Source organism: Euprymna scolopes, chromosome 9 (assembly GCF_053919585.1).
Source record: "Euprymna scolopes isolate OS-2025 chromosome 9, ASM5391958v1, whole genome shotgun sequence".
NCBI classification, from domain to species: Eukaryota; Metazoa; Mollusca; class Cephalopoda; order Sepiida; family Sepiolidae; genus Euprymna; species Euprymna scolopes.
This window is the reverse complement of record NC_136490.1, coordinates 79,431,555-79,448,526: the sequence shown is the minus strand read 5'-3', so window position 1 is coordinate 79,448,526 and position 16,972 is coordinate 79,431,555. Positions and strand designations below refer to the sequence as shown.

The 16,972-nt window shown below is 40.3% G+C and overlaps 1 protein-coding gene across 8 annotated transcripts in view; it reads right to left on the bottom strand.

Annotated features, from left to right (window-relative positions):
• LOC145284723 (pyruvate dehydrogenase (acetyl-transferring) kinase, mitochondrial-like) overlaps nucleotides 1-16,972 on the bottom strand; it is a 591,786-nt gene that overhangs the window by 503,906 nt on the left and 70,908 nt on the right. The window contains exon 1 of one of the 8 annotated variants that reach the window (XM_080133647.1): nucleotides 11,683-11,704. The exons of 4 other annotated variants lie outside the window; for them this stretch is intronic. In XM_080133647.1, coding sequence (XP_079989773.1) covers nucleotides 11,683-11,689 — 7 coding nt within the window. In that variant the 5' untranslated portion in view covers nucleotides 11,690-11,704. Of the gene's footprint in view, nucleotides 1-9,421; nucleotides 10,193-11,682; nucleotides 11,705-16,972 lie in introns of those variants that run through there. 3 more of the 8 variants (XM_080133644.1, XM_080133646.1, XM_080133651.1) reach the window with 3 other exon arrangements.

The following is a 16,972-nucleotide window of genomic DNA, read 5'->3' as shown; positions in this document are numbered from 1 at the left end:
ATTTGGACTTAATGTGGCGCCATCAATTATGCAAAGGATTGTTGAGGCTATATTGACTAAGGATGAGCGCATTCAGCGGGCAACATCTTCACAACTTTGGCCTTCTCAGCAAGGAACCAGAAAGGCTACGGAATGGTGCAACAGTGCTCGGTTTGCAGGTCTGGGAAGAAGATAATGTCCTGTGTTGGAAACGAGGCAGTGAAATCCCAGGTATGCTCTGTGTGTTCATGCAACGGAACGTATTTTCATTGTGCGGAAAGTTGGTTGGACACCTTCCTGTGGGTGGCTGGCTTCGTATTGCAGTGGCATCCATCAAACAGAGAGCCTCTGACGTCACCACCAGATGGGATGACAAAATTTATGACACCCCTCTCAATACAATGGTCAGAGAGGTCTTTACCAGAGTGCACAAAGAAGATCCAGCATGGGGCAGATGGTGTGTATGGGTTGACACAAGCTCTCTTGCCATTGGCATGTCATTAGTCTATGATGGAGCCATAGTGGAAGACACTTGCTGGTTGCGCCCAGAAAAGGACTCCCAACACATAAACCTGGCAGAACCCGATGCAGTGATCAAGGGAATAAACTTGACAATCCTTTGGAAGACAACCACCCTCTGACTATTCACAGATTTTGCTTGCGTCCATAAGTAGATTTCAGACATTCTTACCGAACGGGCTAGAGTGTGAACCAAAGCAACGAGCGAGACGCTCATCCGTCGATGGCTCAACACGATCATGAGCCTGGTGAACGAATATGCACTATCAATGGAGGTGTCCCTGGTTAGATCCAGCATAAATAAGGCAGATTGTTTAACAAGGGTACCTCAAAGATGGCTTGATGCCATAAAAAGAACTGTTGAACCTATGCAATCTCCCTGTGCCGCATCTATAATCCCTGGTCAATCTAATCGGATTAAAGAAATCTACCAACAAAGCGAGCATCCTGGAGTCAAGCGGACCCTATATTTCGCTAAGTTGGTTGAACCAGGAGTGCAAAGGGCAGACGTCATGGAAGTGGTCAAAAACTGCATGGAATGCCAGTCCATTGACCTGGCAGACGTTCGCTGGGAAGTGGGAAGTTAGGAGCCACTGGAGCCGGCTAGCGATAGACATTGCTCATCACAATGGCGAGGATTTCCTGACTCATCGATTGCGGTCCATAAAGGTTTGCCATATGGCGTATGCTGCATCGACAAGATACAGTCACTATTGTCCGTCAACTAAACAATATTTTCCTTGAACGTGGGCCTCCAACAGAGATATTGCTTGACAATGGTGCTGCATTTACCAGTGAGCAGTTTAGGAAGTTTACTGACAGCTGGGGAATACATCTGAGGTTTCGATGCGCCCATGTATCTAGTGGAAATGGGATCATTGAACCGTCAAAACAATCGCAGCTAGATCAGGCTGCACAGTGTTTGAGGCAGTTTATTTGTACAATGTAACCCCAAAAGATGATGTTTCACCCTCTACGGTGCCGGCTGATACATTGCATAGGTATCACGTCAGGGTGAAGGGCATAGAGACGAACCCGCTGCCTTAACTGGAAGTAGCCGGAGAGAGAGTGAGGAAAGGGGATGTTGTGTGGATTAAAAACCCGCAAGTGCACGACAAGGTATGGAGTTGGGCGAGTCACTGAAATAATCAGCCCACAAACGGTGCGGGTCGACAATGTGCCCCGCCATGTTAGTACCACAACCATCACTAGATGCCATGATTGCAGCACCACCATCAGACAGTGACTCAGAGACTAGTAGCCTCCCAGAAGAGACAGAGATTTTTTTTTTTTTTTATGAAACAAAAGAAATTTGAAATGGACAACTTTCTTTTGTTTGGAGAAAAATTGTTCTTTTCAATGCTTTGTGAAATGTCAATTTCTCTTCTTTTTTTTTTCAGTAAGACCGTAACAGACTGAATTTTAAAAAAATAACTTACTTTTTGTGTGTGTCTTAGCTTTTTTTTTTTTCAGTAGTTGAATTTTTCCGTGCAGTTTTTTTTTTCCATTCGTTGTTAAATATCTTTTTGGCTTAAAGTTTCCTTTTTGTGAATTTGAATCCTGTCGCCATTGGTTATATCCTTACTTTAAATAAGAATACAGCAAGAAACACGGGGTTATGGGTGAAAGACAAAGGGGTTTATTTACAAGAGAATACATGTGACATAAGAGTTACTCGACATATTTTCTTATTCTCTTCCTGTCTTTTTTTCCTTCTGCCTCAGTTACGTGAGGGTCAATATATCCATAGTTCATTTCATCTATGAAGGGATGTTAGGTTATTCCATTACATCAGAGGGCCATAACATAGCTGCCCTTCAGGCTAAGATCCAAGTGTTTTCACTTTTATCTTCTGCGAGAAACCAACTATCGTTTGGGTTATTTCGGAAATATTCTCGTGTCTGAGATGCACTGATACATCCTCGACTCCTTGTATTGCTGGCGGCACTCTAGCCCACTTTGCCTTTCTCTGCTTTCTCCTTTCCCAGGGGTATCTGATTTGATAACTCTGTCTTCCCGTAAACCTCGAGCTACAAGGGCAGGTCAGTCAAACTGTCTCTCTTCCTCAAACTGTCTCTCCCTCCCTCTCTCAGTTCTATCTCCTCCTGCTATTTTTGGCGCCAAATTCAACTCCAACTTGGACCTTATTTCCACATCTATCAAAACTATGACTGAGGTGGGGTGGGGGGGAGCTTTCTTATTTCTTGACTGACCATGGAAACTTCAGACACCAGAAGAGAATCCAGCAACAACACCCAGTCTGGGGTTCCACTAATGATGGGACTGATTCCCCAAATGGGGTAGCAACACAAATGGAAGAAGGGGCATACCGCCTAGATATAACAAATGAAGGGGCAGCAGCCCAAAAGACATTACCAGAGAGAAGCTCCCAAAAAAGAGAAACTAAACAGAAAAAAATGGGGTATACCACCTGGAGATCATAAATGAAGTGGCGACAGCTCCAAAGGACAATGCCGGGTTAGACACTCCTCAAAAGGGCACCTCCTCCAAAAAGGGAGCCAAATCAAAAAATGGTTGGGCATACCATCTGGAGATCATAAAGAAATGGGGCAGCAGCCCTAAAAGACACTGTTGATGGAGATGCTCCCCAGAAGTGAACTCCTTCAAAAAGGGAGCCAACCCGAATCTCGAAAGGGACACTCACTCCCAAAAGAACCCAGCAGATTCACCATCAGTAAAGTATGTAGGAGCAACTCTCCCAAAAAGAGATGAAGAGCAGTAGAGTCAAGCTGCTCCCCCAGGGAAGGAAGAGGACCCCGGTCTGCATCTATAACCACCCCTCCTGAACTATGCACTGCTGGTTTTGCCAAAATCAGGGCACATGGCTAGGGAGTAACTCAAAAAGCTAGCCACTGCCCAACCAGCACAACAGGTCAGCCTGAAGCCAGCCACAAAGAAAGTTGCAGACAATCTTTCAAGGTTGACACGAACGGAGGATTTTTGAAACCAGGTGTGTCACTGCTTAGGTAAGTAACCATTACGTAACTTAACAACTCTGAATGTGAGGGGCTTGAAGTCCTTGAACCAAGCGGCTCGTGTCCTTAGGAGTAGATGTGGCTGTGATACAGGTGACTAATTCCATTTCATCTGTGGATTGTCAGGTGTTGTCTAGATGATGTTTTTTCAGCATATGGAATTCCGCGGTGATGAAATGCACCTTATCTGTGACAGTAGACCTTGTCCATAAGGACGAGGTGAGCAGGCTGGTCATAGTCGATATTGCAGTCAAACTGCAGGTTTTGGGTTGTTGCAGTTCATGCACCTAACACTACTTGAGAGAGAGAGAGTCCCCATTCTTCCGCAATCTCAACTCTTGTTGCAGCGCATAGTTCTAATGAGGGATTGGAATGCCATCTTAACCCCAAATAGACAAGGTAGAGGGTCGTAGAGGCGCAAAACCTGCCTGGCTGATCTGATGGCTAGATGCGATCTGGTCATCAAGTTCCACATCAGGTACCTGGAGTGGGAGATGTGGACATGGATCAATAGCATTGACTCCACTCAAACACCTTTTGGGATAGGATGCGTTAAAAGAGACAACATAGATTTCTTAGAATGTCCTATTTTTCACTGGCTAGGTCAAATAGGTCATAAACTAGTTATGGCCCATTTGAAATTAGGGAATAGGTCCAAACTAGGCGGGTACTGAAAGTTGAATACCTCCTTGCTGGAGATACAAGACTTCGGGGTAAAACTAGCTTGACTTATCCAAGAGGATTTAATAGGGACTGTTACCAGGAGTAAGTGGTGGGTTGACCTAAAATCTAAGATTAGGAACTTCATCATCAGATATGCCCAGCGCCTCACACTAAGCCAAGATGAAGAAGTAGCTAAAAGAGAAGTTAGCCAGAGTGGTGGGTGAGACGGACACGGTTAGTCAGTAACTAGCTAAGCAGGACCTTTGACGCGAGGCTAGCAAACGTTATGAAGGCAAAGTAGGCTTAGGAAAGTATCCAGTGAAACTGAACACTGATGCGGATGTGCATAGGGCAATTTCCATGCATGGCTTGGATAAGTACATTGCGAGCACCAAGGACTTGCAGGGGTGCACCCTAGGCTCGACTCTGGAGATCTGCAAGGGATTTAGGAACATTTCGAAGAGCAATTCACACAGCAGTCTGATCTCCATGTCCACGCATTTGGTGACTATTTGGCTGACTCTCCCTGCCTCGAGGCAGCTAGTTGTGTGGGCAGGATAACAGAGCGGGAGGTCTTGACTGTAGTGAAGCAAGTCGGCTGCAACCAATCGACAGGACTTAATGGTCTGTTCTTCAAACTGTATTTGATACTATTGACCATGTTTATACCGAGTCTGATGGATGTGTTAAACCATTGGTTTGATGAGAATTCCATCCCGGGTCAAGTCACCAAAGGAGTGATCACATTTTGCGGAGAAAGAGGACCAGGCATGGCAGGAAAGAGCTAGATGACTATAGGCCTATAACTTTGTTAAACACAGAGCTAAAGATGTTGGCCAAGGTCCTATCAAATTGATTGCAGGTTATTGAACCTGAGCAGAACTATGTCATGAAGTGGAAATCGCTTCAAAACAACTTGCACCTGATCCATATGATCTTAGAGGGAGGGATAGAAGATGACACAGAAGCCACGCTGATCAATTAGGGTCAACCATCACTTCCTGGCATCTGTTTTAGAGACTCCGGATTTAAACCAGTCTTGCACAAATGAATCTCCATATTGTAACATGCATTGATGGCAGTGGTACAGGTAAACGGAAAGTTCTCAAAATCTTTTGCCATCTCCCGGCTGGTGCATCAAAGCTGTCTGCTGTCTGCTGTTACCTCTACTTTACGTCCTTGCATTAGAGCCACTACTGCACAAGCTAAGGCGTGGGGAAGCAAATTTGGTCCCGTGTGGGATTGCTTTGCCTGATGGATCGAGAGCCAGGGTTTTTGTGTTCGTCAGTGACATCAGTCTTTGTGTCATGCTTCTGAAACATTGAGGTGGTGACAGAGACGCTCACACAGTTCGTAAAGAACATGGGCCAAAATTAACCGTAGCAAGTCAGTTGGTCTGTGATTGGGAGCTTGAAGGGCTGCCGCTACCCTTCTGGCTCCCTTCAGTTAGATGGATGGCTCAGTTCAGGTTCTCAGCATGTGGTTTGGATTGGGTTTCTAGCTTGAAAAGAATTGATCAGAGGTACAGTCAATGGTCGCAGTTGACTCATGGATCTGAAGGAAACTTTTCTTAAAGGGTAGAACAGAGGCGTGTGCCACTTATGTCTTTCCTCTCATCCTTTACCGACTTTACTTCCTCTGCCTGCGAATTGTGTAAAATCCCTGCAGTACCAGCTGTCCTCACTTCTTTGGGACAAGAGTAGGCATTGGGTTTAGCAGACAGGTCTTTGTTCAATGTCCGTGTGGATTGCCTGATTTTAGGTGTCATCGAGACACCGAGAGACTGGCATTCCTGAGTCAAATCTTGATAGAAGAGTCTGCATGGAACACTAGTGGTGAAGAGCACCTTTCCCAACCTCATTCTCGACCACTCTTTTGAAGCTCATCATAGGCTGTGGGGTGACACTACAGAAGCTCCCAAGGTGCAGTGACATTTCACAGCTTTTGAAAAAGGAATTGTATAAGGAACTAGTGAGAGTCGGTGCTGCTGACGACATGCTCATTGAGCATTTGGGGTTGTCGAAGGAGATCTGCTCCTAGTGGAGCTGGGTGCCAGGTTCAAATCATCTCAATAAGTCCGAGTTTTCCTTGATCTGGCAATTGACCTGAAATGTGTTACCCTTCAGCGCTATACAATACAGTGCTGGACCAGTGAGGTAGCATTACAAGCTGATTTTTCTCTTTAGATAAGTGATATTTTATCAACTTGCATGAAGAGCTATGCAAAAATGCTTAAAACCGTTTGAATTATGCAAATACCATCAGTAGTTCAAAAGTTATGAGAATTTTAAGTGCCACAATTTATGCTTTTCCATGGACATTTTTCTTTAGAAAAAGTGGACTAAATTACGGACCTCAATATTTAATGAAATTTGGTAATTTTGCCACCATTTATTTATTATTATTAAGCTATTCTTGGCACTCTTATGTAAAATTGTGTGCTCTTTCTGATTATGCAGTCAGATCTGATGTATCTTTTTACCATAAGCCATGAATTATAAATTAAGATGTACAAATTTCTATTTTTTTTTTAAACTGGCGCATGGTATCATACAGTGGGTGTCTATTCATGAACAAAACTAAGTATTATAGTAGTATTTAAATATAGCTTTATAGAGAGCAGGCATTTTCCTGCCTCCTCACCAAAGGAGAGCTTAATCTGGGGTGTAGCCATTGAATGCCTAAAGAGCAGTCTCCACCCAACGCCTCCAGTGATAGCTCGTTAAAGATAGACGATTTCAGTTAGGAACATTCTGATGGAGGTCGACACTGATCATGGACACCTGAGAATTCCAGTTGCAAAAGCAGCTAGTGCCTACCTGTAACTGCAAGTAATCACCTCAAACCAGCACTAATCGCCAGTAACCACCAGTGATGACAATCTAACTTCTGCTAGCTGCTGCTAGACAATGGAAGCCAGATTTCATTTGAGCCATAGACGCCAATTTGTTTACAAAGGGGTGGGATCCTTTTCCGAATCTGTTCTGACTTTGTGTCATACTTTCACAGGACAATCCCGGTACACAGGGCTTGTTAGTTAATGAATAATTGTTTTAGCTTATTTTTTCAATGAATAAATTGTCAGTGTAATCAGTGAATTTAGACTTTTTTCTCACTTCAAATAAAACGTTTATGAATAAATCAAATCATGTAAAAAAAGTAAAATATTTTAATAACAAAAGAAGCATTTCCATTTTATAACAACAAAATAGCCTTAGCTAAATAAAGATTCGAAAGAAAGCTGGATAACACGTACACCAGCATGAACAGTGTTAAATATTTTTTGGCAAGATCATCCCATGAAGCAGCAACTTTATGGCAACCTAGCTGCCATCTACTGCTACAGGGAGTGATGTCTATGATTTACTGGTCACTGCTAGAGGAGCAAACAATAGCTGTGGACTCCTTGGCACGGGTGCATGAGCATAGGATGACCTAGATCCACGTACATCCAGCAAATTGTACATAGTGCCATCCTGATCTTGAAGATCAAATGCAACTGATGGAAGAGATGGAAATCTAGAGAGGGAGTCACATTGGTCCAGGCAAAGAGCCCAACCAGATAGATAAATATAGAAATTAATGGATATTTTTTATAATCTTCAAAAATACAGAAATCTATACACATAAAGTAGTAGCACACGTGTGTGTGTGTGTAACTCTCTTACAGCCCAGACCACTGGACCAATCATGATCAAAACTAGCATCATGATGATCCTCCACCTAGGGATGGTGCACACCATTTTTCAAGGTAAAGGTCAAGGTCATAGCATATGTATATATATTCTCCTACAACCCACACCATGACCAAACCCGACATGATGACGCATACCATTTTTCAAGGTCAAAGGTTATATCTGGTGTGGCTCTTCATAAACTCCCCTACCTACGGATGGTGCATACCAAGTTGGGGCTCAACACCATCCTGGAGGTCGTCAGCATGGCACTAATCAACTTCTTTGTGAATTTGAATCAGATCACCCTTCTCCACCTCCTCAACCAATCTTGATAGTTCATCGTTGAATTTTTGCGGGATAATGAAGCAATTTTTTTTGTAAAGTTTTTTTTATTCAACATCTTTAACTTTACTGACTTTAAAACTAATATTTATCTTTCAAGGGATTTTTATAATTTATTTAACTTTCAAATTTAGTTGAATTTCCGAGTTTCCATCAAAGCATTTTTTATTATGATTTTTTTTTTTTTCTACATGTAAAAATACATTTTTTTCCTTTTAGAGATTATCTTTCGAACACAATCAAAAAATAACCGGAACAAAAATATAAACCGGCTTTCAAAACCATTGGCGATATCAGTTTTCAGCACCATTAAATTGCATTTAATGCATTTACCTAGAAAAAGTCGAACGAAAGATGTAACAATACTTAAATTTTAATTAAATGAATACGACATCTATAGAGAGGAGGAGCGAAATAAATTTGTAAAATAAGAGTTAAGAAAAAAAAAACAACACATTAATAAGAATGGTGTGTTAATCTGTGATGGCGTTGTCTGACTGTCAGCAGAACCAAGGTCAGATTTGAGACGAAACAAGGAGAGATTACAACACTTAACAAGCTGTAACTACTACTATTACATAAAAGTAGATTTTTACATCGAAAAACTCATAAACAAAAAGTTGTTTTTTTTTTTTAAGAAAAAAAATTTAGATCTAAAAAATAAAGATTTTATTAGTTTTTATGTACATTATTATTTATAAATAAATAAATTTTGTAAAAGTCTATTATATATATATATATATATATATATATATATATATATATATATATCATGAAGTTTTTCAGTTTATCATTGATAAACTTTATCAATTGCTCTATCTTAAAACACTAACAAATCAGACAAGACGTGAATTTATGTTGTAATTTCATACCGCCGATTACAATTGGAGCCAAAGAAATTAGACACACAAGGACAGTTTTTATGTGTTTGAGGAGGACTCAAACTCGACCAAAAAAAAAAAAAAATGAATTTTGGATTGCCATGGGAACAATGATAAGGACGCATCGCATCTCCCTTGGAAAATGCATCCACCTACCCCCTACGTCCCTTAAAACGTATCGCTATACTTTGATCTTAGCCAAAAAGGTCGGATAACTTTGCTTTCATACGGGAGGAAAAAAATTTAAAAAAAAAAAAAAAAAAAAAAAAAACAACGGTAGCTTGAGGTAAAATTTAAAAAATGGAAAAGTTATTGTAATAGGTTAAAAAAAAAATTTAGAGGAAACAAGCAAAAACAGCATTACCTCCAAATTCCATGAACTTGGCCAGAGAAAGAGGCGAAGGATTGAAAGAAGCAAATTTTTCAAAACTTGGGTCAAACTGGAGATACTTTTTAGTCGGTTGTTTCTGTTCTACCACGCGACGAGCATATGTAAACAAAGCCCTCGTTAATCGCATTATGGCTTGAGGATTGGAAGAGAAAACTTTATATAAAATGTTCATAAAACGTTCCAAGTATCATATGTCTGTTTATTCTCGTGTGGTTATGGAACTGGTCCGAGTGTTGCAGAAGATATACAAGATAAAAAAAAATAGATATCGAAAAGTTTAGAGCAAAAAGAAACAGTGCGCGGCGTAAGGTGGAAAATTTTAACATATAAAGTAGAAGCTCAAAGTGAATCACTTGCATTGGTGGGACATGTTTTAAACTGGTGCTAACAATGTTGCACACCTTGTTTGCGTGAAAACGAAAAAAACAAGGACGCTTCTTCTACTACCGAGAGAGCAATGACATTCTCGTATTTTTCGTCCTAAATGGACGACTCTCTCTACCTCTCTTACACGCGTTTACCGTTTCATGTAACATGTTTCTCGCACAACAATACTTCATTTAATCTTTTTTTAGCTCATAGTATACGTGCACTTATCTCATTCTCTTCTGCAGAAGAATCTTTGCACACACTGGCCAACAGCCATAGAGACAGATTTTTGTAGTAGTCAGTATGAAGGAACATTCACCTTTTTATCATCATATTTGGTAGTGGCGAGACGATAAAGAAATTCGCCAGCAATTTTCGCAACTTAGATAATAATAATAATAATAATAATAATAATAATAATAATAATAATAATAAAAACAATAATAGATAATAACCACTAGTTTAAAGCGTTTCTTTATTGATATTCTATCTAGCTCCATCATAGTTGCTACAATTGCCAACGTTTGCGGGGTTTAGAGCTAGTAAGAAGTAGAAAATAACGGGTCCAAAAGTTCAATGAAAAATAAATGTAGTGGCATCGACGATCCACAACGATCTATTACAATTTTCACAAATTGTTTTTCTTCTCTTCATGAAAAAACAAGAGTTACTTCCCTTACATCATGAAGACAGTGGGAGGTTGTTTAGATTTTTCCAAAATAAAACGTCTTCCTCTAATGGTTCAGCGATGCAAAAGACTACAACACACCAAATTTGTAATTTTTTTTTTTTTTTTTTTGAAAAGTGCTTATTTTGGTTAATGCACTGGTTATACTTATCAGTTAAAAGTACACCCAAAAATTACAGAAAATTATCGAGTAGAATTTTAATAAATTCAGAGTCAACGAACTTCGAACCAGAAGACCACGTGGAGTTTTCATTAGAAGGGAAACTCTAGGTATGGGCAAAAATGGCGGAATACAGCTAGGGGGACATAGTTTGGAAAGCCGATTTATCATAATTCTTTTCTAGATTTTCGACTACTTTTTAATTGTATTTGAAAGATTAAAGACTAATGTTAATTTCCAAAAGGAAAAAAAATATTTGTACACGTGAAAAAAAAAGTTATGAAAAATGTTTTCATGGCGAGCTTACTAATTCAAGTAAATTTTTTAAGTTTAAAAAATTCATTGTAAAAATTCTTTGAAAGATAAGTATTAGTTTTCTGGGTCTATTTCAAAGATAATTAGTAAAGTCCTAAGATATTGAATTAAATAAAATAAAAACACCTTGTTTGTACAAAAAAAAAAAAATGGCTTAATTAGCTCCCAAAAGCTAAAGATTCTCGCTTCGTTCAACCGAAAGAAAACAAAGTCCTCGTCTTTATACGAAAGCCCAAAATTTCAGACAGTCAAAATGACGTCAAGTAGTTAAAGGGAAGTAAGGGATGCCGTTTTTCTTTTCTTTTTTTTTTCTCCTAGATGTGCATGTTTGTTTAATTTTTTACCACTTAATTTAATTATTTTTCTATGTTCCTGTTTTTAAATTAAAAAAAAATAGTTTTATTTTTCAAGATTATATAAAAATTATGTTACGCCGAAAGTTTCACATTCATGCAAGCAAATAAAATATTAGAATCGTACATGAAAATATTAAATAAACAATTTGTAGGTGTATCAGAATTTTTGTAGGAATTTTGGTACTCAGCATTTGCTCGGCTTTGTCCGGCGCATGACGTCAACAGCCGGATAAAACCGAGCGTTGGCGATAAAATAAAAACAACGCTACAAAAAAATAACTGTACAATGAAATTGTAAAATGTAGAAACAAAAAAAAAATTAAATAAGTAAAAAGCAAAAACCTACCGTTCATTTATGTTTTTTTTATTAATATTGTTTGAAATTGTGGTACTCCTGCAGTATTTTACCCACCGATTTCACGATCTTAGCCGAGCGTTGATCGACATCCGTCGGAAAACGCCGGAACATGGCGAGCGGTACGATACTCTATCAGCCAATCAGGGCGCTTCAAACGAACGCGCAGCAGACGAATAATTTTCATTGGAATTACACACATAGCGTTTCATTTCAGTTATTTTATTGTTCAAAGTAAAAATACACAGCCTTTCATTTCAGCTATTTAATTTAGCGATAAAAAAAACAAAAAAAACGGGAGTTGTTGGAAACATATTTATGCGAATTTATGTGGAGACAAAAATTTGGACAACCCTTTTGTCTCCATAATAAATTAAATCGCGGAAGGCTACCCGGTTGGGAAGGAGCTTCTTTCCACATCCTCTGAAAACCCTTTGCTCCCTACTTTGCCTCTCTACAGTCAGTAGAAAATCTTCCAGTCGGAACTAAAGATAAACAGTAATTGTTGTCCCCCCCCCTACAAACATTACTGAAAAAAAAAAAAAAAAAACATTGTTGTTACTGTTTAATAACGTTTTGTTAAAAACAAACATAACAAAACAAAACATTGAAGTGTTTATTATTACTGTTGCTTACCCCCCCCCCAAAAAAAAGCTATCGGAAAACAAAATGAACCAAAAAAAAAAAAAAAAAATATTCAACAAAATAAATTTATTTTACTTTAAAAAAAACTTACGGTAAGTGTTTGTGATTTATTTTATCCAAATTTTTTGTATTAATTTTATCCATTTTGTTGTGTGTGTGTGTAATATCTTTTCCTTGTAATGTTGTTGCTATTCACATACTTTTAGCGTTCTTGCACCGTAGCTCCGAATTCTCGGCTTTCGTCGGCGTTAACGCCGAAAGCGTTCGTCAACGCTCGGCTAAGATCGTGAAATCGGTGGGTAAAATACTGCAGGAGTACCGAAATTGTTTTCTGTTTTCAAAATAAATACATATAAAACAAGTTTTTTTTTTGTTAAATAATAGGAAACTTTTTTTTTGTTGCTAAATAATAGGAAACTTTTTTTTTTGTCTGAACTGTTTTTTTTTCTTTCAATTTTTAACGTAAAAAGACATTGTCTATGTCTTAAACACGTAAAAGTTAATTTTTTTTTTTTGCAACTCTTTATGTCAAATGGAAAAAGCCTAAAAAAAGGGGCAATAAAAAGCATTTGGGGGGGGGGGCAGGAACAAGGATTATTTGTACATTTTTTTTCGCCAGAAACAAGGACTTTTTTATTATTATTTATTAGTGGAAGGAGGGTTTCGGCGTTCCTATTTGGTACAGTGACCAAGAAACCCTCCTTTTCGGCGGGGGTCGTAAGACCCAGACCACCGCCCACCGGTGTCAGAAGTCTGCAGACGTTGTGTTTTCTGCGGTTAAAAACGGACTCGTCGGTTTCTACCGTTATGGCATAGGCCTCCAATCTGCCAGGGATTCCTGAGAAGAAAATCCCTGCATATATCACGCAGGAAAAATTTCCAATCCACAATTGTGTGGCGAGAACGTACCCCACATTCGCGATGGAGATTTTTTGTAGATACCATCTCGAACGCCCATAAGTATATTATTTTTATTATACATGCGACGGTTAGTCGGGATTTTGAGAAGAAGGTCCCAATCCTAATGGAGGTCCATCGACGACATGTTACACTTCTACACCTCCAACCGTAACCGTCGGAAAGGCTTGTTCTCTTTGCAAGTACACAATCCTGGCCAAAATGTAAACACCTTTTCTCTTCTGCCAACAATTTCCGTTGCTGGCAAGAGTTTAGTGCAGCCTCTGGGGTCTGGAGCTGGTCCGCAAGGTTTGTAATATTCATTATTATGTAGCAGACACAAATGGACCCCTTTTCTTCTCGCGCATTCGCTTCCTCTGAGTGAGTGATGAGGCGCTAGACTGTCCAATCTGAGGACTTGCGCACGAATACAAATTGACCCCTAGGGACCAGACAACTTCCGGTCCCAGAAGAAAACTCTCTCTTACGCTACCAGCCTTCGTCGGTGCTAGACGCCTGTTCTCTTCGCTGCTCCTACTAAAGGTATTGACGACAGCCGCGGGTTGTAACTACCTCGTAAGGCAGTGGAGACCCGACTCTACTTTCTTCCTTCAGTACGCTTTGCAAATAAACCTTTCCCTTGTTAAGTTGAAGAAGTTGTTTGTCATTGTTCATAGAATTGTGTTATTTTATTTTATTAGGGAAATTCCCTAAAATGGTGACTCCGTCGTGATAACACATTTCCGAACAGACACTTCTTTCGCTTTTTAACAGGGTAAGGCGCGCATTTTAAAAACCAGCACATGGTTTCCAACCACACACATAAACAGACAACGGATTCGGGAGAGCACATTTAAAACTTTAAAAAAAAAAAAGACGTTATTTCCCTCTCTTCCTTATCGTTTTTTTCCCGTTATATATATATATATATATATATATATATTATAAACTAAGGAGCATACAAAAAAAAAAAAAAAAAAAAAACAAAGAAAAAACACCCTTTTCTTTCACAACGGCGGGCTACACATAAAAAAAAGAACGCCAACCTACAAAAAGAGGTGACACTTTCTTGGTGTACGAAAAAGAAAAAACTCAACAAAAAAAAAAAAAAAAAAAAAAAAAAAAAAAAAAAAAGAACTTTCAAAGTTTTTCCGCATTAGCACTCTTCGGCCAAAATGTAAGTACTTAAAGAGTTCATTTATCTTCAGGTTCACACACATTTATAAAAAAAAAAAAAAAAAAAAAAAAAAAAAAAAAAACCCATATTGTCCACATTTTTTTTTTGCTTCACGGCTCTTCCTGATATAATTTTGTTTTAGCTTTATTTCATGGTAATTTTGTTTCTTTCTTCTCCTCCCCCATTAGCCTGTTAAAAATTTTTTTTTTGTATTGTCTCTGTTTAAAGATTTTCTCCATATTTCTCCTTTCTTCTCCACGTGGTCCATATTCGGCGTCCTTTCAGATTTCGGATACATTATATATATATATTTTTTTAAAAATATTTGGTATCTACTTTCGGTAGTGACGATGACAACGTTGCCTGCCTTCGCTGGGGACGTCCGGGTTTGGTTTGCTCAACTCGAGTCTTATTTTGCGGCGAACAACGTGTCAGAGCAAACGAAGCTGCACATTTTATTCAGTGCCTTCCCCGCGTCATTGACTCCTGCGGTCAAGGACTTAATAACGGACACCCCGTTAAACTCCACTTACGATAGCATAAAACGGGAGGTGCTACTACGGACGTCCGTGTCGGCGGAAAAGCGTTTTCAAACGCTGGTCCATGACGAGCACTTAGGTGACCGCAGGCCGACGGAACTACTCCGTAGAATGAGGGAACTGGCAGAGGACGTCCCTCCTGACAGTGCCTTAATTAAGCAGCTCTTTTTCTCAAGGCTGCCGGCGCAGGTAAAGGCCATACTTGCGCCAATGTTTGAAAAACACACCGTCGATGTAGTAGCAGCATCGGCGGACAAGGTCATGGACTTTGTGAGGGGGCCTACCACCGCGGCGATTCCACAACAGCCTGCTGAGGTACCCGCAGGCACCGCAAATGTAAGACAGGATGCTACATCGGTGGCTATACTAACGGCCATCGAACGCCTCACTAGAGAGGTGAGCAAGCTCAATATGGGCAGGTCGCACTCACCCAGACGCCGCTACAAAAGCCGCTCATCTTCCCCGCACCACCGTCGCCGTGCAAACATGCCGGGACTATGTTTTTATCATAGTCGCTATGGCGCTGAAGCACGGAATTGTAAAATGCCCTGCACTTTTAACAACCAGGGAAACTAAATTGTGGAAAGACGAGCACGGCAAACTTTCCACAAAATGCAAATAACCGTGCCTATTTCGTCACTAACGTAAAATCCCAAGCACGTTGCTTGGTAGACACTGGCGCTGTTTGTAGTATATGGCCACTTAGGCTACTTAAAGAAAGGCCACCAGTGTCATTGATAACACTGCAAGCGGTGAACCATTCACCTATCCCCACGTACGGTCAAATTTCACGTTCTCTGGACTTGAATTTGCGGAGAGACTTTACGTGGGTTTTCACTGTAGCAGATCTACCGTACCCCATACTAGGCGCGGATTTCTTGCATAATTTTAATTTAATGGTCGACATGCGCAGACGCCGGCTGATAGACGCTAGCACGGAACTTTCCGTCCCTGGCTCGTTATCTAATGCCCCATCTATCAGCCCGGTATTTTTCATTGCCGCTGCGAATGACCCATACCATGAGGTGCTACACTCCTACCCGGAGTTAACCAATTTAAATTTTGTGGTGAGCAAACCCACGCACACCACAAAACATCACATTGAGACCACAGGTGCTCCTGTGTTCTCACGCCCTCGTCGTCTTCCTGTGGATAAACTTAAAGCAGCGAAGGCAGAATTTAATCATATGCTACAGTTGGGAATTATACGCCCCTCGTCCAGTCCTTGGGCTTCCCCTCTGCATATGGTTCCAAAACGAGACGGAGATTGGCGTCCAACTGGGGACTATAGACGACTCAATGCCATGACGGTACCTGATCGTTACCCAATCCCGCATATTCAGGACTTTGCTTCCTCTCTGCATGGTTGTAAGACTTTCTCTAAGCTAGATCTGGTTAAGGCTTACCATCAGATCCCGGTGAATCCGGCCGACATACCCAAGACTGCGGTTACAACCCCATTTGGAGCGTTTGAATTTCTTACTATGCCTTTCGGCCTACGTAACGCTGCCAGTACTTTTCAGCGCTTTATGGATGAAGTAGTGCGTGATTTAGATTTCGTCTATAACTATATAGATAACATTCTCGTGGCTAGTGCCTCACCTGAGGAACACGTCACTCACCTCCGCCTACTTTTTGAACGGTTTCAGCAATACCAAGTGAGGATTAACCCTGGTAAATGTGTTTTCGGTGTTACGTCACTAGTTTTCCTGGGCCACATTATCAGCCCAGACGGTATATCTCCGTTGCCGGAAAAGGTGAAGGCTCTACAAGACCTTCAACCGCCCACTTCACTTCGCCAACTTAGGCACTTCCTTGGTCTGTTGAATTACTACAGACGCTTTATCCCACACTGTGCGGATCTCTTAGCTCCTCTTTCCGACCTGTTACGTAACAGGAAGAAGAAAAACGAGCAGATCTCACTTAATGAGATCCAACTTAAAGCATTTGCGGAAGTGAAAAATAAACTAGCGACGACATCTTTGCTGGCACATCCTGTACCCGATGCCCAGTTTTCACTGGT